Source organism: Phyllobates terribilis, unplaced genomic scaffold (genome assembly GCF_046119375.1).
Source record: "Phyllobates terribilis strain yellow unplaced genomic scaffold, ASM4611937v1 Scaffold_4__5_contigs__length_816908805, whole genome shotgun sequence".
In the NCBI taxonomy this organism is placed as follows: Eukaryota; Metazoa; Chordata; class Amphibia; order Anura; family Dendrobatidae; genus Phyllobates; species Phyllobates terribilis.
Window position 1 is genome coordinate 812,454,289 of NW_027362764.1, and position 22,384 is coordinate 812,476,672.

General features: G+C 46.0%; 1 protein-coding gene across 3 annotated transcripts in view; it reads right to left on the reverse strand.

Annotated features, from left to right (window-relative positions):
- Positions 1–22,384, reverse strand: part of WDR97 (WD repeat domain 97) — a 578,372-nt gene that overhangs the window by 133,499 nt on the left and 422,489 nt on the right. For all 3 annotated transcript variants that reach the window (XM_073680111.1, XM_073680113.1, XM_073680112.1), the window contains 2 exons: positions 5,149–5,196; positions 3,070–3,285 (listed from right to left, as the gene is read on the reverse strand). In XM_073680111.1, coding sequence (XP_073536212.1) covers positions 3,070–3,285; positions 5,149–5,196 — 264 coding nt within the window. The remainder of the gene's footprint in view (positions 1–3,069; positions 3,286–5,148; positions 5,197–22,384) is intronic.

Genomic DNA, 22,384 nt, shown 5'->3' on the forward strand with positions numbered 1-22,384 from the left:
AATGGTGTTGCTGTTCTTTGTGGCCCTCTGTTGGAAAGTCACTTCCACCCAGCCTATGAAAGGGATTTTGGTCTGGTTGACAGGTTTGCCGTGGAGTTCCACTGGTCCTAAGAGTTCTTTTAGTGACCAAAGGCAGGTATGTGGCAGGTAGCACCTTCTCCATTCCCAATTTAAAGGGCTCACTTGGGCTCCTGTGTCCCACAGTGCTTTTACCAGGAGTCCATCTAGCTGGCATCTTTCACCGATTAGGCTGATGAGGCCAATCTTTACTGGCCAAGGAATCCTCCTCCCTGGAGTGCATCGATTGACCTCCACACTGGGCATTAAGTAACTAATGCCCCTATCTCTCTTGCAGCTGTTGTAGATGGGAATACACTTGGGGATAGTACTGACGCAGCCGTTTTACCTCATGCGCCGTTCTGGGGTTTGGTGAGATTTGGATTTGCTTCTGTGGTCTCCTCCGTGTCACGGTTACCAGTCGCCCCACACTGGCAACCTCTTGTCTGTTAACCCAAACGACCGTGACCATTGGCACTCCTTGGCATAATGTCCTTCCTCACCACATCTTAGACAGTGGACACATACCGTAAACTGATTTGATGAACGGCACGCTTCACAAGCCGTATATCTTCTGTTTTGGAACCCACTCCTGGGTCTGAGGGATACAGGTTATGGTCTGGAACGAATCAACTTTTTCACCTCAATCAACTCAGCTCGCAGTTCTCCTATTACTTCCTCCCAGTCAGCGCTGGTGGTCCTCTCTTCTGTTGGTGATTTAAGGTTCCCTCTCGGAGGTGGCACTGGAGGGTCTCCATGATGATCTTCGGACTGGCCACCGGGGGTCTCCAACTTCAGCTGACTCATTTTGGTGATTTTAGGAGCAGAGCCTTTCTTTAACTTCTGTTCGCTCTCTGACTCCAAACTAGTGGCCTCATTAATTTTTTCAATTAGGACTTCGTCCAGAATGCCAGGATCTTCTAGATACTGTTTCAGCTGCAACTTGATGTCTTTGCTGATTAACCCCGTTCCCAATGATCTCAAGAACTTCTTCTGGGCTAGTCCAGCATAAAACTTCTTCTCTGCTTCTACATCTCTGGATGCAAACAACAGTCTATCCTTAAGTTCAATTGCTCTGAACAAGAAACTTTGGGGTGATTCATTATTTTCTTGTGAGATGTTAATCTCATGTCGGTTGAACAATTCTGAAGTTCTCTCTTCTTTATAGTGCCCTTTTAAAATCATCTTCAGCTGTGGCAAGGTTAATTGATTCTTCATTTCTAGAATACTACAAAGGTTCAGTCCTGGGCTGATCGCTTTCACCACCCCCTCAATGATCTCATCTGGCTGGTAGCCTTTCTGTAATCCTGCATCGATCTGGTGCAACAAGTTCATATAAGACAGTTTCTCTTTCTGTTCACACTCTCCAATCTGTCCCAGGATATTTAATTCTTTCCTTATGGTGATTTGTGGTGTTAGAGAGGACTGTCTACCTGATTTATCTAACCCAAGCAGGTTAAAGGTTCTGTCTGAGTCTGTCACCCGTTCAGAGGTTTTGGTCGATTCCTGCAGGGCTGTTGTTAGGGCTTTGAGTTGTTCTTTCAATTCCTGTAGTTCTGTCTGCAGACGGAGATTCACTCTTTTGGTAATTTGTGCCTCCCATCCATTCTCCAATTTCAACCCGGTTAGAAACTGTGTTAGCTCCTGGAGGAACGTCCCCATGACGCCTTCAGCTTCTTTCTCCCCCTGCTCATCCATTTTTGCATTAATGGCAGCTAACAGTTGCCTGTGGTTGTGTGCTTTAGAAATCTGTTGTTCTGACATCTTTATATGTTCTGCTACTGTTCTCAATTCTTCACAGGTTAACTGAAGAAGCAGCTCACTAATTCTGTCCATTTGTATTTCCACATCTATTGCTGCTAGTGAGTTTTCTTTAGGGATGGTCCCCTTTAACTGGTGTAGCAGAGTTGAATTGAGGTGCTGTGCTGCTGTGTTTTTCTAGACACGTTTCCTCTTCTCCCTCTACATGCTAATTCCCGCTCAGGATTCCCCGTACGGGCCACCAATGTTACACGCACGCCGCTAGGTTCAGATAGGGCGAGAAGGGTTTCATGAATTTGTTGGAATCCTGGAGGAACCGTTACCCAGGGCGACCATAGGCTGCAGCTTCTCTCAGACACACGATAGATTCAATTGCTGACCAGACACATCTGACAAGAGTGTTTATAAACAGTTTAACAGTGGAGTTTAATCAAGTACGGCCAGTACCATTTAACTCTTTGAAGCAACAGGCTTCACCACAGTACAGTCTATTAAAGCAGGCATAGTAATGTCAGTCTCTTGAGTAGCATAATTCAGCACAGATTAGATCTCTTTGCAGCACACTTCTATGCATACACAACCACAGGTTTTTCCTTCACAAGGACTCAATAGTGCACAGCATTTTTTATCCTGCATGGAGATGAAGGGGGGAGGGTTTGATGAGGGAGAAGATCCCTATGACACGATTCCTTCCAGTCCTTATCTTTCTGCCCGATAATACTCTGCAGAGTTAGCTCAGGGAGTTTATCTGACCTGTGTTTAGCTTCCCTCCTGACCTGAATTCTGTTCACACACACACCACCTTTCTCTTCGGCTCCAGCCAGACTAATAAACAAGTTCCCCACAATCCCCCTGGGGCTCTGCTAAACACTTCCTGTCTCCTGTGAATGTGTTAACCCCTCTAGTTGCTGGATGCTTCTGAAGCACAACACTTCCTGTCTCTTGTGACTGTGTTAACTCTTATAGTTGCTGGATGCTTTTGAAGCAACAGCACTACTTCTGCATGTCACATAAAGACACACAAATCAAAGAGGGTGTACTTAGTTTTTCTCTTGACTGTATATTGCACATACTATAGCCCAATTAAAGTTCCCTCCTTGGAGAAGTAACAGAAGCTTCTACCTTATATTATAAGAAGCAATCATACATCAAGCCTCTGAAATGAGAACATAATGAAAACTACAATCCCATCACAACTTGTGTACTAAAGAAACGAAATCCCATAATAATGTTATTACATCGTAGGCTCACCTCAGCTTCAGGGAGAATAAGGTAGAACCAACTCTGATCCTGGAACTGCAAAATGAAAGGTGGGATCTCTGGGACCGCCAACATCTCCGGACTCTTCACAGAAAGCTCATCATCCTGGAGGCTTGTAGATGCTGTAGAGCACGCCTTGTTTGCAGGAGGACACAGTGGAGGAGTTTGTGGAGGAAGCTGTACAGGGATGAAGCGCTCCTGAAAAGTCTAGCAAAAAAGTAAGGAATTAGTTCAAGTTACAGAAAACAGGAAAATCAGATATCAAACCTGTGTAGGAATTCATGTTCAGAAGTAGGCAGCATTCACACAGGCATTGGATTCTTGTGTAAAAACAATGTGACGTTTATTTCCACAGGTTGCACAGTACCAAAAACAAAATCATAAACATAAAATCCCAGCCTTGTCCAGGTGCTAACTAAACAAAATAGATCATGACAACCATTGATACTTGCAATTTGATGCCATGGCCCTGTGCAGACTCCTTTCAGAGAGACTCTGTTTTGTCTCACTCCAGCTCCAACACAATCCACACTGGTCAGCAGCCCCAGCTGACTGACTAAGGAGAATACCTTGCCTGGTTATATGCAGAGCTAGCCAGGTGCACCTAATCAGAACTGGTAGTGTTATGATTTAACCCTAGCCTACCTGGCTTTGCTACACCTGGAAACCATTGATTCAAAAAGAGATATGCCGCAGAAGGTGACTCACTAGACCAAGGATCACACATAAATGCTCACTGTTCAGAAGACGACACCACACTGGGCACATGAATCACTAGACCCAGGATCAAATAACTGTGCTCAATGTCCAGAAGAAGACACCACACCAGACACATGGATCACTAGACCCATGAATACATATGTGTGCTCAATGTCCAGGCGAAGACACCACACCGGACACATGGATCACCAGACCCAGGATCAAATAACTGTGCTCAATGTCCAGAAGAAGACACCACACCAGTCATATGGATAACTAGACCCAGTATCACCCATCACTGTTCAATGTCCAGAAGAAGGCACCACACTGGAGACATGGATCACCAGACCCAGGATCGCACATCACTGTTCAATGTCCAGAAGAAGACCCCACACTGGACACATGGACCACTAGACCTAGGATCAAACAATTGTGCTCAAAGTGCAGAAGAAGAAACCACACTGGAGACATGGATCACCAGACCCAGGATCGCACATCACTGTTCAATGTCCAAAAGAAGGCACCACACTGGGCAAATGCATAACTAGACCCAGGAATAAAGACAGGCTTCTGTCATCCATATGTGTGCTCAATGTCCAGGACAAGACACCACACTGGACACATGGACCAACAGACCCAGGATCACACATCTGTGCTCAATGTCCAGGAGAAGACACCACAATGGACACATGGACCACCAGACCCAGGATCACACATCTGTGCTCAATGTCCAGGAGAAGACACCACAATGGACACATGGATCACTAGATCCAGGAATAAAGACAGGCTTCTGGCTCAGACAGAGATCTTTCTTCCTAGCGCACTATAGACAATTCGAGCAAGTCTAGAAAACAGTGCACCTCATCACAACCTCCTCTTGTCCTCACATTGATGGAGAAATGCTAAATTCCAACATCTTGAGCAAAGCCTCTTACATGGACCATTAAGGTGGCAGAAGATAACACTAGTGAAGATAGTAAGCCGGATCATCCAGTCCACAGGAGAACATCTCAGGCTCCATCTCGGTTTCTCTAGTGTAGGACCCCACATCTCTATGTCTATAATAACAAGCATTATTCGCTCATGACTGGTTCATGGCAGGAACAAACTTATGCTTTTTTTTTTCTAAGTAAACTGAATGCTACATACAAACAACAAGAGATACTCAACCAAATGCAGAGCGGCAACCAATTACACTGGTCTTTAGAGACAAAATGAGCTATAACATTAAGGGTTAATTTGTTCTGCATTATGCATCAATTATATTTCCATGAGAAATTCACAGTCTGCAGAATAAAGTTACCCTTTATGTTTCTTCTAATCGAGACTGTTGTTGTTCTAATTGAGAGCACACACAATCTCACCACCTACCTTTGTTTGGATCGGGTGCGGCCTTGGAATCCGGGACAGCCTGGTTTTCTACAAGAGAAAAAATAGTTTCCTATGTGTGATTCATATGACCAACTGTGATCTGCTCATTAGTCAGCCATGGGATACATAATGGTGTCACCAAATTGTGGGGAGCAAGACATAGCTAACATCTACGGGGTAAGCTGATGGATTCCCAATACCACACCACAGAGCACAGCCATGGAAAATGTTAATGGGGTAAGCTGATGGATGGTTGACACCACACTAGAGAGGCAGAGTCATGGGGAAAATCTAAGGGATAAGCCGATGGGTTCCTAACACCACACTACAAAGATAGAGTCATTGAGAACGTCTACAGGGAAAGTTGATGGATTCTTGACGCCACACTACAGAGGCAGAGTCATGGGGAACATCTACAGGGGAAGCTAATGAGCTCATGACAGCACTCCAAAACAACATTGTAATGGGGAACATCCATATGGGGAAGCTGGTGGGTTGGTGACCCCACAGCATAGAGACAAAGTCATGGTGAACATCTACACGGAGAAGCCCATGGGTTCATTACACCACACCACAGTAGCCAAGTCATGGGGAAACGTCTATGAAGGAAGCTGTTAGGTTCCTGACACCACACCACAAAAACATATGGAGAACACCTATCGGGAGAAGCTGATAGGCTGATAGGTTCATTACACTACATACAGTGGCTGGGTCATGAGGAACATCTACGGGGAATGGTCATGGGTTCCTGACACCACACCATAGAGGTAGAGTCATGGGGAATGTCTACGTGGAAAGCTGATGAGTTTGTGACAGCACAGCAGAGGGCAAAACTGAAATCATGGGCCAGCACACCTGGTGATGTAAGTGCAACGTGTAGGGGCACATTCACACTGTGGAAATTAACATACAAAAGTTAGAATAAAAACAATGAATATATACCATGCAGTAAGTAAATAAATATTAGTAATGCATGTATAAACATACAAGACTTAGGTGACACCATTTTGATCAAAAGAGCAAGAAAACCTTGACAGGGTGTACCCAATCAGGATGGCTTCTAACTCTAGTAACCTACTTCGCTATGTGCTAGTGTCAACTAAGTACCCTATGTTTTTTAACATGGATTACTACTATTTATCACACCACAGAGGCGGAGTCATGGGGAACGTCTTGAGGTGGAAGCTAATGAGTTCCTGACATCACACCAGAGCAGCAGAGTCTTGAAGAACATCAGTGGGGGGGGGGGGGGGCTGATGGGTTCCTAATACCACACCATACAGCCAGACCCATGGGAAACATTTATGGGGAAGGCTGATGGGGCCAGGACATCACACCATAGAGTCAGTCATGGGGCAAGTTTAGAAGAGAAAGCTGATGAGTTCTTTACACACCAAATCATAGAGGCAGAGTTATGGGGAACTTGTATAGTGGGAAGCTGCTGGGTATTTAATATCACATCATAGAAATAGAACATCTACAAGGTAAGCAAATGGTTTCCTGACACCACACCATAGAGGCAGAGTTATGGGGAACATGTATAGTGGGAAGCTTCTGGGTATCATAGAGGCAGAGTTATGGGGAACTTGTACAGTGGGAAGCTGCTGGGTATTTAATATCACATCATAGAAATAGAACATCTACAAGGTAAGCAAATGGTTTCCTGACACCACACCATAGAGGCAGAATTATGGGGAACATGTATAGTGGGAAGCTTCTGGGTATCATAGAGGCAGAGTTATGGGGAACTTGTATAGTGGGAAGCTGCTGGGTATTTAATATCACATCATAGAAATAGAACATCTACAAGGTAAGCAAATGGTTTCCTGACACCACACCATAGAGTCAGAGTTATGGGGAACATGTATAGTGGGAAGCTTCTGGGTATCATAGAGGCAGAGTTATGGGGAACTTGTATAGTGGGAAGCTGCTGGGTATCATAGAGGCAGAGTTATGGGGAACATGTATAGTGGGAAGCTGCTGGGTATTTAATATCACATCATAGAAATAGAACATCTACAAGGTAAGCAAATGGTTTCCTGACACCACACCATAGAGGCAGCATCATGGGGACCATCTCCAGGAGGATGGTGAAGGGTTGCAGACACCAAACTATACAGGTAGTGTCATGGGGAACACCCTTATTGGAGTCCTGACATGACACATAGGGGCAATCATGGAGAAAATCTTCTTGGGAAAGGTGATGGAATCCTGACATCACATCATTGAGGCAGTCATAGGGAACATGTTGGGGTGGGGGCCGTGATGGTTTCTTTAAAGTACCTAAAAAAAAACTGCTTCTAGCATAAGGATAAGAAACTCTTCTTGTGATTATCACCTCAGTCTCTACCCTCAGAAGGTTCATGCCCTGGGTGGAAGGCGTAAGGCACAATGGTAAGGACAAGGTCCTAGAAGGGTTTCACCTATCTAAAAATAATTAGCCAGAAAGGCCTAATATTGAGGTGAAGCACCATACAGAGGAGAAAGCAACATGACAGGGAACACGTGATCCACATCTTGTAGTGAATTTTGAAAACCGTTAGACCAGAAGCATCGGACTTGCTAGAACAAAGACGGACAAGGAAGAAATGTCATTATAATGATCTTCCAGGAAATTCGTCGCTCTATAAAAATCAATTTCTTTATTTGAAAAAATTCAAATAGTTTCATGTCATCTGCGTATGAAGCATCACTGGCCTCGGTCATAGAGAGAATGATAGTTCGGTGCTCTATAAGAACAAACCATGAGCCAACCAGCAATGAACTGCACATGTGCACAAGTCCCATTATTACATGGTTCTCCAAAATACAACTCCATGAGAATATATGATTAACAGATCCAATGCACTAAGAAAGTCTAGAATAAGAATGCAGAAAACATATGTATCAGCATGAAACTTCAATATATGCAGAGCACAGGAGTTTCCATAATAATCTGTTATGAAGGTAACACAGACTCACTTATGGGTAAAGGAAAAAGGGAAGACCTATTACAAGGAGACGCCGCACCCTCACCCAACTGGTCCCTGTACAGACTAGAAAGACCTTAGTCACACAACTCCAAAACACCACCTCGGACCAGGCTCCCTCAAAGGCCATTAAGGCATTTCTCGTACCTCCTGAAAAACCAGAGGGGAGGCCGCAACACCTTGCCAACAAGATGAAAGGAAAGTGTGCAGGAAGATACAAAAACCCAGGGTGAGAAAATTAAAAGATATTCACATAGGGTAGAGATAGGAAAGTAAGGAGAGTGTTAGAACCTTGCTGTTAGGTTTTTTTTCCTTTGCTGGTCACATGACCTTGTTGGCCTATTTAATCCTGCTCCGCCCTTCTGGCTTTGCTGGACTTCATTGTATATCTACTTTCTAGCTAGCCTGTGCTCTGTGTCTTGCTCTGTTAGTTTGCTTGGTTTACTGACCTCTATGTTCTTTATATTTTGTTTGTTCGTCTGTCTGCTACTATTTCAGTTAGGAGGTGTCCCATATTCCTCCCAGTCCTTAGTACTTGTAGGGATTCCTCCCCCACATCTATAGGTCTTCGTACAGACTAGCTTAGGACTTTAGCAGGTCTGATCGCAGGATCAGGTTCCCTGTTACATCGTAGGGATTCAGCTGAGTTCTATCGTAGGGACAGATCTCCTCTCTTTCCTTAGCTCTGGTAGCAGAACATAACAGTAAGTCCAGCCAGCAAATTCTCTAAGGAAAGATTTTTCTGTTCCATCATGGTGTCGGTTCAGGATTTGGCTCATCGCCTGCAGGGACTCTCTCTGGAAGTGACCGAGCTCCGTCAGCACGTGAGTAACTGTTCTGGAGCACATTTCTTGGAGCCTAAGGTATGTTTGCCGGATTTATTTTTTGGTGAACATCGAGAATTTTTTTCATTTAAAAATGCTTGCTTATTGTATTTTCGTTTGAGACCCAAGTCCTCTGGGGATGAATCCCAGCGCGTAGGGTTCATAATGTCACTTTTGCGCAAAGAGCCTCAGGAGTGGGCCTTTTCTTTGCAACCTAGTGATACATGCTTCAGATCAGTGGATAGTTTTTTTTCTGCTTTGGGACTATTATATGATGATCCTGACCGTGTCGCATCAGCTGAGACTGAGTTGAGACGTTTAAAACAAGGATCAGGTAATGTGGAAAAATATTGTACACATTTTCGTCGTTGGTCCACTCAAACAGGGTGGAACGATTCTGCTCTGAAAAGTCTATTTCTTGCTGGGCTCAGTGAAAGGGTTAAAGACCTGCTAATTGCTTATCCTACACCTGAGGATTTGCAACAGGCTATGCAATTAGCTATACGGGTGGATAGAAGACTGCGTGCTAGGGTTAATGAGAGCAAATCCTCTGCTATGTCAGTTTCTGGTTATGATAATGTGTGTACTAACAGTGGTGAACCGATGGAGATTGGATCGGTGGCACCTCGCTCTCAAGAAAAAGACCGTCGTTTTTCAGAAGGCTTGTGTTTCTATTGCGGAAAATCTGGTCATTTGATTAAAGGCTGTGAGCTTCGTATGAAGAAAGAAAAAAAAAATGGTCAGTCACGCCCGTATTGCCTGTTTAAATTCCAAGGGTATATTATTAGCTGCTTCCACGATTGCTCAGGAAAAATTAATGGAATTTCGGGTGTTTGTTGATTGCGGGTCTACACTGAATGTAATTGATGGGGGATTCGTGGAAAAACTCAATTTAAAACCTGAACCTTTATCATCCCCCATTGCTGTGGTTTCTGTGGATGGCTCCCCTTTGAAGAATATTACTCTCAAGGTCTGTGAATTTCCTCTCACTATTAATGGTGTTCACCATGAGAAATTGGATTTGGTTGAGGTTGATGCTTCCTCTGTGGGGGTTGGCGCAGTATTGTCTCAGGATAACGGGGATGGATTACATCCCTGTGCCTTTTTTTCAAAAAAATTTTCGGAGACTGAATTGAATTACGATATTGGTAATCGGGAATTATTGGCTATTAAACTCGCATTTGAACACTGGCGCCACTTCTTGGAAGGTGCGGAATTTCCCGTTCAGGTTCTTACGGATCATAAAAATCTGATATATCTTGACGCTGCCAAGCGCCTGAATGCCCGTCAGGCTAGGTGGGCACTGTTTTTCTCGCGGTTTAATTTCTCCGTTACTTACATCCCTGGTACTAAGAATGTTAAGGCGGATGCCTTGTCTCGCAGTTTTTCTCCCATAGTCGGTGCTGAGAAAGAGGAAAACATTTTACAAGAAGGTGTTGTGATAGCTGCTTTAGACTCCGTTTTGGAAGATGAGATTCTTAAAGCTCAGGAGAATGCCCCATCTAACACTCCTCATGGGAGGTTGTTTGTGCCTGGGACCTTTAGGAGAGATTTGTTTGTTGAGTGTCACGAATCTCGGTTGGCAGGTCATCCCGGAATCTCTGAGACCAAGAGACTGGTGGGTCGCAGTTTTTGGTGGCCTGGATGGCAGAAGGAAGTCATTAAGTGGGTACGCCAATGTACTGTATGTGCTAGATCTAAGTCCTCACATACTCCTGCTGCGGGGTTGCTTTGTCCTTTGGAGGTCCCCAGTGCTCCTTGGACACATTTGGCTATGGACTTTATAACTGACCTTCCCCCCTCTGAGGGTTTTACTGTCATCTGGGTGGTCGTGGACCGTTTTAGTAAGATGTGTCACTTGGTTCCCTTCATCAAACTGCCCTGCGCTAAAACTCTCGCTAAGGCCTTTGTCAAGGAAATTGTCAGACTTCATGGCGTTCCTACTGACATTGTTTCTGATAGGGGTCCTCAGTTCGTGGCTCGTTTTTGGCGTGCCTTTTGTGACAGGTTGGGAATTCATTTGTCGTTTTCGTCCGGATATCATCCTGAATCTAATGGCCAGACAGAAAGGAAAAACCAGGATGTTGAGCAGTTCTTGCGTTGTTTTGTGGCAGACAATCAAGAGGGGTGGTCTGAGTTTCTGCCACTTGCCGAATTTGCTCTGAACAATCATACATCTTCTTCTGCTGGTTGTTCGCCTTTTTTTTGTTGTTCTGGGAGACATCCGTCGTTTGGGTCGTTCTCCAAGTTGGGATCTGCCGTGCCTGAGGAGGAGAATTTTTCCGGTGATTTGGAAAGAGTTTGGACGGATGTGCGTGGTAATCTTCAGGAGGCCAACAGAAAATCTAAAGACTACTTTGATAGGAAACGACAGGAGGTTTTGTTCGCTGTTGGTGACATGGTTTGGTTGTCCTCTAGGAATCTGCGGTTGAGGATTCCTTCTAAGAAATTGGGTCCCAAGTTTGTAGGGCCCTTTAAGGTGCTTCAGGTTGTCAACCAATCTGCTGTTAGGTTGGAGGTTCCTACCTCCTGGAGAATTAATCCGGTCTTTCATGTCTCTCTGTTAAAAAAAGCTGTTGTGTCGGATGGTGACGCCTCTGCCTCTGTTCCTCCGGTGGTGGAGGACGGGGAATATGAAATTTCTCGCATCCTTGACTCTAGACGGTATAGAGGTAGTTTGCAGTATCTTGTGGCCTGGAAAGGTTTCGGACCCGAGGATAACTCTTGGGTGAGGTCAGATGATGTTTCCGCGTCCAGACTTATCAGAGCGTTTCACAGGAGATTTCCTGATAAGCCTGGTCCTAGGGGATCCGGAGGATCCTCTTAGAAGGGGGGGTACTGTTAGAACCTTGCTGTTAGGTTTTTTTTCCTTTGCTGGTCACATGACCTTGTTGGCCTATTTAATCCTGCTCCGCCCTTCTGGCTTTGCTGGACTTCATTGTATATCTACTTTCTAGCTAGCCTGTGCTCTGTGTCTTGCTCTGTTAGTTTGCTTGGTTTACTGACCTCTATGTTCTTTATATTTTGTTTGTTCGTCTGTCTGCTACTATTTCAGTTAGGAGGTGTCCCATATTCCTCCCAGTCCTTAGTACTTGTAGGGATTCCTCCCCCACATCTATAGGTCTTCGTACAGACTAGCTTAGGACTTTAGCAGGTCTGATCGCAGGATCAGGTTCCCTGTTACATCGTAGGGATTCAGCTGAGTTCTATCGTAGGGACAGATCTCCTCTCTTTCCTTAGCTCTGGTAGCAGAACATAACAGAGAGCTAAAGGTAAACGGAAGAAGTATAACCTCTCAGAAACCTAAAGAGGTGAAAGGAAGAGAAACTGAGAAGGAAAACAAACAGACTGGCACAGGGATACCGCGACAGAGAGGAGCCAGAACATCACACCATAGAGTCAGTCATGGGGCAAGTTTAGAAGAGAAAGCTGATGAGTCCTTTACACACCAAATTATAGAGGCAGAGTTATGGGGAACTTGTATAGTGGGAAGCTGCTGGGTATCATAGAGGCAGAGTTATGGGGAACTTGTATAGTGGAAAGCTGCTGGGTATTTAATATCACATCATAGAAATAGGAGAACATCTACAAGGTAAGCAAATGGTTTCCTGACACCACACCATAGAGGCAGCATCATGGGGACCGTCTCCAGGAGGATGGTGATGGGTTGCAGACACCAAACTGTACAGGTAGTGTCATGGGGTACACCCTTATTTCTCGAACTCTTTAAATAGTTATAAGTACTTCATCATCATATTAAACAGTGCAGGTTTTTTCCTTGCTAACAGTGCAAGGGCTAGTCTGTTCAGTTGAAGCTCCTGGAGCTTTACTACCTGGATTGTCTCAGCTCTTCAGTGTTGGCCGCTCCCCTCTGCTATATATACTCGCCTCTTGCACTTAGGGATTGCCAGTGTTAGTTTTTACTGCCTGGTTCTGGAGGTGTAGTTTATCGTTGGAGTTGGCGTTTGGAGATTGTTGCTTGGAGTTTTGATCTGTGTGCACATCCTCATCTTTTCCTATTTGGTTTCTCCTTTCTTAAACTCCCATGTGTCCCACTCTGTTGTTGTGGTGTGTAAATTTTGTATGGTTGGTATTTTCATTTATCTCTGTCAGTCTTCCCTTGTTTGTCTGGTTAGTGTGTTCCTATATACTTCAGCTTCCCACTACCCTGAGTAACTAACTAACTGAGTAACTGAGTACTAACCTGAGCGGTTGATATAGGAGCATAGCAAGGATTGTGAACCCAGCGTTTCTACCTTCAGGAGTAATTGTTAGATCCCTCCTGTTTGCTTTTTCCATCTTGTGTTTTGCGGTCACGTGACCAACTGCCTTTATATTCCAGCTCCGCCCTTTTGGCTGTGCTGGACTTCAGTGTTGTTTGACTGTTTTGCTAGCCAGGTGCTTCTGTGCCTCTATCTCTCTCAGTTCGCTTGGTCCTTTTGGGACCTCTAGTACCTTTTTGTCAGTTTATCTTTTTGTGTTCTGCAACAACTTTCTCAGTTCAGAAGGTGTCCCATTTTTGTTCCAGTCCTTTTAGGGACTCCTTACTTTTATTCTATAGGTCTTCGTTCAGACTAGCCTAGGACTTATGTGGGTCCGTTCGCTAGGAACAGGCAGCCCGCTACATCGTAGGGATTCAACTTAGTCTTACTGTAGGGACAGCTTTCCCCTTCTTTCCTTAGTATTTGTTGCAGATCATAACAGTAAGTCCAGCCCAAAAATAAAAAAAAAAGGAAGAAATATTTATACGGGGATCAGTATGGCTTCCGTTCAGGATTTGGCTCAACGCTTGCAGGGGTTGACTCTGGAGGTGGCCGAGCTCCAGCAACACGTGAGTAGCTGTTCTGGAGCGCATTTTGTGGAACCCAAGGTAGGACTGCCTGATGTTTTTTATGGTAAACAGCAAGATTTTTTTTCCTTTAAAAATGCTTGTTTGCTATATTTTCATTTGAGACCAAGGTCCTCTGGGAATAAATTACATCGCATTGGTTTTATTATGTCACTTTTGCGCAATGAACCACAAGGTTGGGCCTTTTCTCTTCAAAGAAAAATTGTAGGCAATCAGCTCACCTATTCACAGATGCAGGTGTGCACGGATCCAAGTTCCAAAGGGAATAGTCCATATAACAGAGGTGGTTGATCCAGCACTTCCAATAAAACGTATATTTTTATTCAGAAAATTTCATCCATAAAAAATATATAATTCCATAAGAAATCCACAAAAACATATGGAAAAGTGTGTCATCTGAGGAAATAGTCCCAAGGGAGATACATTCAGGGTATTGGTTGACGCGTTTCGAAGTGATACTTTTTATTCATAAACGTATTCATAGTAGGTTCTGCGACTTTCTATCATGGTTTTTATGTCATGTTGTGCTTGGATCTTGTTTTTTCCCTGCAGTCATCTTGCTTTCTGTTTTGTGCATCCATTTTGCCCTCAGTTGTAATGGAGTCTTCAGCCTCTACGTCTCCACCCTGTTTTTCTGCCATTTGCATTTAAGCAGCCTCAGCTGTCAGTTCAGTGCTTCTGAATCCTGTCTGCAGCCAGTCTGTAACATTGCTTCCTGAAGCCTCTGGACTAAGCTCTTCAAGTCACCTTCACTCTCTGAGGAATCCTCCTTGTTAATCTGCATGTCTGAGGTTTCCCTTTATGGATCTGAGTCTTCTTACCTGCTGGATCACTGGACTATTGGTTTACTCAAAGGACTTCTCAGCACCCGTAAGAGAGACTTTGCTTATTGCTTAAAGACTGTCTTTTGTTGTTGTGCCTTTTGCATCCCCGGGGAATCTGGGGTTAATCCAGTACACCAGGAGGTGTTCTCTTTTGCTCAGAGACTTGTATTTTACTGTGCATCTGCTTGTATGACGTAATACAAGAATATCACTTTATCAAGATCTGTGTTTCTCGTACTTCCTTTGCACTCATGCCTAGACTCCATATACACTGAACTCTACACATTACAGCGGCTGTGGAAAAAGGGGAATTACCTGTACCTATTCAAGATTTTTGGAGGGTTTTTTCAGAGGAGGAGTCACAAGTTTTACCTCCTCATAGGGATTATGATTGCGCCATTGAGTTTGTTCCGGGTGCTACTCGGGTGCTGATCTATGCTAGATCATAGACTGAACATGAGTCAACAGTGTGATGCAGCAGCAAAAAAGGCAAATACAATTCTGGGATGTATTAACAGAAGCATAGAGTCTAGATCACGTGAAGTCATTATCGGTCTTTACTCCTCTTTGGTCAGACCTCATCTGGAATACTGTGTACAGTTTTGGGCACCACATTTTAAAAAAGACATAGACAAACTGGAACAAGTTCAGAGAAGAGCGACCAGAATGGTGACTGGTCTGCAAACCATGTCCTATGAGGAACGGTTGCAGGATTTGGGAATGTTTAGCTTGCAAAAAAGAAGACTGAGAGGAGACTTAATAGCTGTCTACAAATATGTCAAGGGCTGTCACATTGTAGAAGGATCATCTTTATTCTCATTTGCACAGGGAAAGACTAGAAGCAACGGGATGAAACTAAATGGAAGGAGACACAGATTAGATATTAGAAAAAACTTTTTGACAGTTAGGGTGATTAATGAGTGGAACAGGCTGCCACGAGAGGTGGTGAGTTCCCCTTCAATGGACGTTTTCAAACAGAGGCTGGACAGACATCTGTCTGAGATGATTTAGTGAATCCTGCTTTGAGCAGGGGGTTGGACCAGATGACCCAGGAGGTCCCTTCCAACTCTACCATTCTATGATTCTATGATTCTATGATTCTTCCCAAGAGTCGCTTGTTTAATCTGACTATCCCTGAAAGAAAGGCCTTGGAGGAATACATACAGACTAGCCTGGCTGCTGGTCACATTAGACCTTCTAAAGCCCCCGTCTCACATAGCGAGATGGCTGCTGAGTCACGGTTTTGGTGACGCAACAGCGACCTCACCAGCGATGTCGCTATGTGTGACACTTTGCAGCGATCAGGCCCCTGCTGTGAGGTCGCTGATCGCTGCAAAGTGTCCTGGACCATTTTTTGGTCGTTGCTCTCCCGCTGGTCAGCACACATCGCTGTGTGTGACCAGCGGGAGCAGCGATCAGGCTGGTAACCATGATAAACATCGGGTTACTAGGGCACACGCGCTCCTAGTAACCCGTTGTTTATCATGGTTACGAGCCTGCTAAAGTGAGCGGTAACCTCCCGCTCACTGTAGCAGAGTGGTAACCATGATAAACAACGGGTTACTAGGAGCGCGTGTGCCCTAGTAACCCGATGTTTACCATAGTTACCAGCCTGCTCCTGCATCAGCAGGCTCGTAACCAGGAGCAGGACATCGTGGAAAGATTCTTTCCACGATGTCGCTGCTCCCCTGATCGCTGGTGAGCCTGCCTGTTTGACAGCTCACCAGCGATCACATAGCGACGCAGCAACGATCCCTGACAGGTCGTATCGTTGTCGGGATCATTGCAGCATCGCTAAGTGTGACGGGGCCTTAAGTCTCCTGTGGCAGTTGGATTCTTCTTTGTTAAAAAAAAGGACGGCGGTTTACGTCCATGTCTGGATTTTCGTGAAATTAATAACATTACCGTACGCAATTCCTACCCATTGCCGTTAATTCCTGACTTGTTTAACCAGTTAGTGGGGGCCAAGTGGTTCTCTAAGATTGATCTCCGGGGGGCATACAATTTGTTGCGCATGAAGGAGGGTGATGAATGGAAGACTGCTTTTAACACTCCTGTGGGTCATTTTGAGAATCTGGTTATGCCTTTTGGTCTTACCAATGCACCTGCATTTTTTCAGAACCTTATTAATGACATCCTTAGACCCTTGATTGGTAAGAATGTGGTTGTGTATTTGGATGACATGTTGATTTATTCGCCAGATCTGGAGTCCCATTGGCAGAGTGTATGTGAAGTTTTGCAGTTATCGAGTGATAATTCACTCTTTGCTAAGCTGGAGAAATGTGAGTTCGCTGTGCAGAAAATTAGTTTTTTGGGCTACATTGTCTCCAGCGAGGGCTTTGAGATGGACCCTGTGAAGGTTCAGGCGGTGCAGGAATGGCCTAGGCCTATTGGTTTGAAATCTATACAGAGATTTTTGGGTTTTGCCAATTATTACAGGAAATTCATTAAGAATTTTTCTGTAATTGTTAAACCTCTAACCGATCTCACCAGAAAAGGTGCGAATACGGTTCAGTGGACTACTGAGGCCATTGAAGTGTTTGAGTATCTCAAAGAGAGGTTCACCTCTGCTCCCATCCTTATACAGCCTGATGAGACCAAGCCTTTTTTGGTCAAGGTCGATGCTTCTTCGGTGGGGGTCAGAGCAGTTTTGTCTCAGGAGAACAATGGTGGAGTACATCCTTGTGCCTGCTTTTCGAAAAAAAATTCGGAAACCGAACTGAATTATGATGTTGGTAATCGGGAATTGCTGGCTATTAAACTTGCGTTTGAACATTAGCGTAATTTTTTTTTAAGACCTTTTGCACTGGACGTTATGGAACATTCCCAGACGGCCAAGATGTGTGGTCAGGATAAAGTATGTGCTGCCCATGAGGTTGTAGGCTGCGCCATAATGAACAGAATCCACTCATCACACCACAGGACACCACATTTGTGCGATCGCCCCACTATCCACTACCAGCCACAGCTCCAGCTCTGCATAAACTGCTCTGGTAGAAAAAGAGCTGAAGGCCTTGTACAATCAGGATAATAAAGCAAAACATTGCAATTTATCATTGCAATAACACAAAGCAATATATGAGTTACAAAACAACGAGAAGAAGGAAATAAAGGAGGAGCCATTACTGTCATAGACGCCAATCTGTAAGCCAGGCAAGGCCATGACACACTACACAAATCCAACACCTACCCGAGACTGAAGAAAGATCCAGCCAAAGAATCCCAGGACTTGGGGGACTTTACTAGAAGGAGGATTCACTTTGGGGGCAATCACTAAAAATGAGGACGACTGTTTATTCAATGAAAATCTCACAACACCAGTTCTTCACGGTAACCAAAAGTGTGAAAAAATATCTCCGCCACCTTTATGGCCAATAGTTACAGACATCAGTTCTATGATGGAGGGAACTATACTGGTACAGGGACACGGGACAGGTACAGGGACACGGGACGGGTACAGGGACACGGGACGGGTACAGGGACACAGGACGGGTACAGGGACACAGGACGGGTACAGGGACACAGGATGGGTACAGGGACACGGGACCGACTCTGGTACAGGGAAACAGGAGGGGTACAGGGACACAGGACGGGTACAGGGACACAGGACGGGTACAGGGACACGGGACAGACTCTGGTACAGGGACACAGGACAGACTCTGGTACAAAGACACAGGACAGATTCTGGTACAGGGACACAGGACAGACTCTGGTACAGGACACAGGACAGACTCTGGTACAGGGACACAGGACAGATTCTGGTACAGGGACACAGGACAGACTCTGGTACAGAGACACAGGACAGACTCTGGTACAGGGACACAGGACAGACTCTGGTACAGGGTGTCAGGCAAAATGTATTTTTTGTCCTAGTTTTAAAAATGAGAGATGTCTTAAATCTCCACCCCCTGCTCATTTGGAAGACGCTACATAGAACTCACTCTTGCTTTCCCCCTAACAAGGAATTTTTATTACCGCCGTAAAACCTCAGCCAGAGCAAGCATTCAGGTATAAACTGGAACTCCCTCCAAAATCCTATTGTCTAACTGTACAAACTTTTAATGTCGATTTTAATAATGCCCATGACTGTCACAAACATAGGGACCACATTTTTGGAATGTTCACCTTTTTCCGATTATAATAGTATATCTTGCATAACTGAGAAACCGCCGGAAACCTGGGAAATGGGTTCTGAGCTTCTGAGCGTCATAGAGATATATTATTTGATATCCATCTTCATGAATATTGGTGACTGCAAACATGTTTCCTTCTTGGATGTGGGACTCCCCCAAATTTGAAGGATTTTTATGTCTTATGCATCTGGGTGGGTTCACAAAACCGAGCCCCCGTGTGAGGTAAACAACATGGGTGTCTCTTAGTGTTTTGGCCCCTTACTAAAAACCAGAACGGCCATTTTACTTCATTCTTACCCCGGGACGTCAGACGCATGCACTCCTCGCTGCGTGGAGGATTCACACCTAATTTCCGGGGGGCCGTCCCCCCACAGAATCTGAGACCATCACCTCATGGCGCAGGTTTTGCTATTATTTACCCCTTTTATTTTAATAACTGTTTTATGCATATATGTAAATTGTCTCTTTTATAATATCTTGTATATCTTTTGTAAACACTGCCCACTTTCAGGAGTAAATCATTATTATTTACCAGCTTCGTTCTTCTTGTCCTATGTCGAGCAAACACGTTCCTCACCCGCTAATTCACATTACCTAACGGGTACCCGATCCACCTGTTAAGCGATCGGTGGTGGCAGTATACCAGTATTTATGTGATATTGTGGTTGAGGGTGGCTGGACGGAGGTATATATATACGTTCCTGGAAGGAACTGGTGGTATATATACGTCCTGTCACATCACGTGCCACAATAGTCGACATAAATTAGAGCAGCTGCACCCTGTTGCTTATCCTGGGTCAATACCGTGCTTGACCAGCAGGATAAGGGGGCGCCAGAGGGCTGCAAGGTCTGACCAAGTGTGTTTTCGTGACAATTGGTGGCAGCGGTGGGATCATAGGACATTAGTGATCTGGTTTGAGCAATCATTCCTTTGACTAAAAACTTGCACGGGTCTTACCTGGACCCTGCACAAAAGTTTTGAAGATCGAACTCAGTGTTTATTAGATCTGAGACAATACTGTATGTGTAGCAATTACCCCTACCCTTCTTCGTTTTTTCTTTTCTATTTTTATTTTGGTGATCATGGTCGTAGTTGGGGAGCTCTGGTACAGCCAGCAGAAAAAGGACACTCTTGCTGGAATATGCATAACCAAAGGCATTGACCCCCTCGGCAAAAACAAAGAACAACTGGCTGCCGCACTGGGGCAACTGGAGACCGAGCAAGCCCTTCTCCAGACCTCAGCAGGGCCAGGGGTCAGCCGAGATATGGACAGTACTACTGCAGGGGTCCCACCTGTAGACGCACGCAGCGTCAGCGACCAGGGCAGCGTGGACCCCTATCTGCAGATGGTTCTACAGAAACTTCCTGCAGAGGATCATGAAAGACGGCTGAAAGTAATTCAGCAGCACCAGGAGGCTGCCGAGTGGAGATCCGAGCGAGAGGCCGAGAGATCCGAGCGAGAGGCCGAGAGAGCCGAGCGATAGGCCGAGAGAGCCGAGCGAGAGGCCGAGGGAGCCCAGCGAGAGGCTGCCGAGCGGGAAACGGAGGCCCAAGCTCAGAGGGCCCATGAACTGCAGATGGCCCAAATCGGGATCCCATCATCCACCTCACGGAACGGTGAGACCAACAATGCGACCCTGTTTAAGCCCCGTCCAGAGCATTTTCCTGTGATGGAAAAGGACGGCGACCTCGACACATTTCTGAGGGGTTTTGAAAAGACTTGCAGACAGTACCAGCTGCCTGAGGGCCAGTGGGCCCGATACTTAACGGCAGGGCTGCGAGGCAAAGCTCTGGATGTGTTTGTAGCTCTTCCTCAGAGCCTTGATGGGACCTATGATGCCATTAAGCAGGCCCTAATCCAGAGGTTCCAACTGACTCCTGAGGTGTACCGTAAAAAGTTCCAGAACCTCCAACGTGGACCGCACGACAGTTACAGCGATGTGGTGCATGGGCTCCGAACCAACTTTGAGCAGTGGATCCAAGGACTGTCAGCGACCACCTTTGAGCAGCTAAAGGACCTGATGGTGAAAGACCAGTTCCTGCATCTGTGTCCGACTGAGGTACAGGCAGTTCGTGATGGATCGGGAGCCACCAGATGCCAATAAAGCAGCGCAGATCGCAGACACCTACGAGGCCAACCGGAGGTGCGAAAGCCGGTCGTCGCCAGCTGGAAAGGGGGTAAGCCATCAACCACCATCCCTGCCCCTGCCAGCTGACGTTCCGGAGGCCTTTTCCCAGTTACCAATGCCCGGCCTGCATCTGATGCCCGCAGGTGTTATTTCTGAAACCAGACTGGTCATCTCAGCACCACTTGCCCAGAGAAGCAGAGGAAGAACCCCCCATCCAAGGCCCCAGGGCCTAGTGCCTCAGTTCCTTTGGTGGGTGGGCCGGTTGTGAGGGCCTGTGAAAACTTGCAGTCTGTCATGGTGGGAAACACTGTCACTGTAGGCCTCAAGGACACTGGGGCCGAACGAACCCTCATCCGACCCGAACTGGTGTCCACTGAAGAGCTTATTCCAGGAAAGACCCTGACTGTCACCGGGATTGGGGGCGTCCGATGCCCCTTGCCCATGGCCCGGGTTTTTATTGATTGGGGTGCGGGGAGTGGGGTGAAGGAAGTGGGAGTATCGGAAAATCTACCTGCAAATGTTTTATTGGGAACTGATTTAGGGAGTATGTTTGCTTATTATGTCCCCGACACACCCACCCGATCTGATACGGTTGGTAAGGTTAATGCTGATAACGTGAATGTCAATGCTTTACCTGCTGATAATGATGATGATAATGATGATGATGATGTATTGGAAGGTACAGGAGAACTCCGCCATGTCACGCTGCGGGGTGATATTGCTGAGGATCCCCTAGCAGGAGCAAATGTCAGTGCTAAGGGTAATGGGGAGAGGCACGGGGACCATGAAGCAGGTGGTGCTGTGCCAGTGACCAGTGTCACAACATATGGTGACCTGGCTGATGGTAGCTGCCCCATACGTAGCACTGTGCCTGAGGTAATGGGGGAGGATGGGGAAGTAGTACTCATAGCCGCGCATGCTGATGGGACGGTGTTATTCCCCGGGGAGACAGCCTATATAGCCGCTGTTACCCGCAGTCAGAGTGCCCAGAACGCAAGTAACACCCTGCCTTCTGGACCCTCCTCGGACAGAGGAATAACAGAGTCAGGTATGGACCCAGAGCCGGTCCCAGTGAGGCCGTGGCCTTAACCTCACTTCTGGCTTCCTCCAGCCAGGAGTTTCAGGCAGCTCTGCACTCAGATGCTAGCCTGGAGACGTTAAGGAGCCTCGCTGAGAAACCCACCTCCGAGTCGGATAAGGAGAGGGTATTCTGGGACCAAGGAAGGTTGTACCGGGAGACAGTTCCCTGTACACCCCAACAGGAGTGGCTGAGGGAAAGACAGCTGGTCGTCCCCTACCAATTCAGGGATGAGTTGTTGCGGATCGCCCATGAGATTCCACTTGCTGGACACTTGGGAGTCAGCAAAACCAAGGCCTGGCTGTCTCACCACTTTTATTGGCCCAAAATGGGGACGGATGTGGTGAACTACTGTCGCTCCTGTACCACGTGTCAAAGAGTGGGAAAGTCAGGGCCGGCTCCCAAAGCCCCCCTGATCTCTTTGCCAGT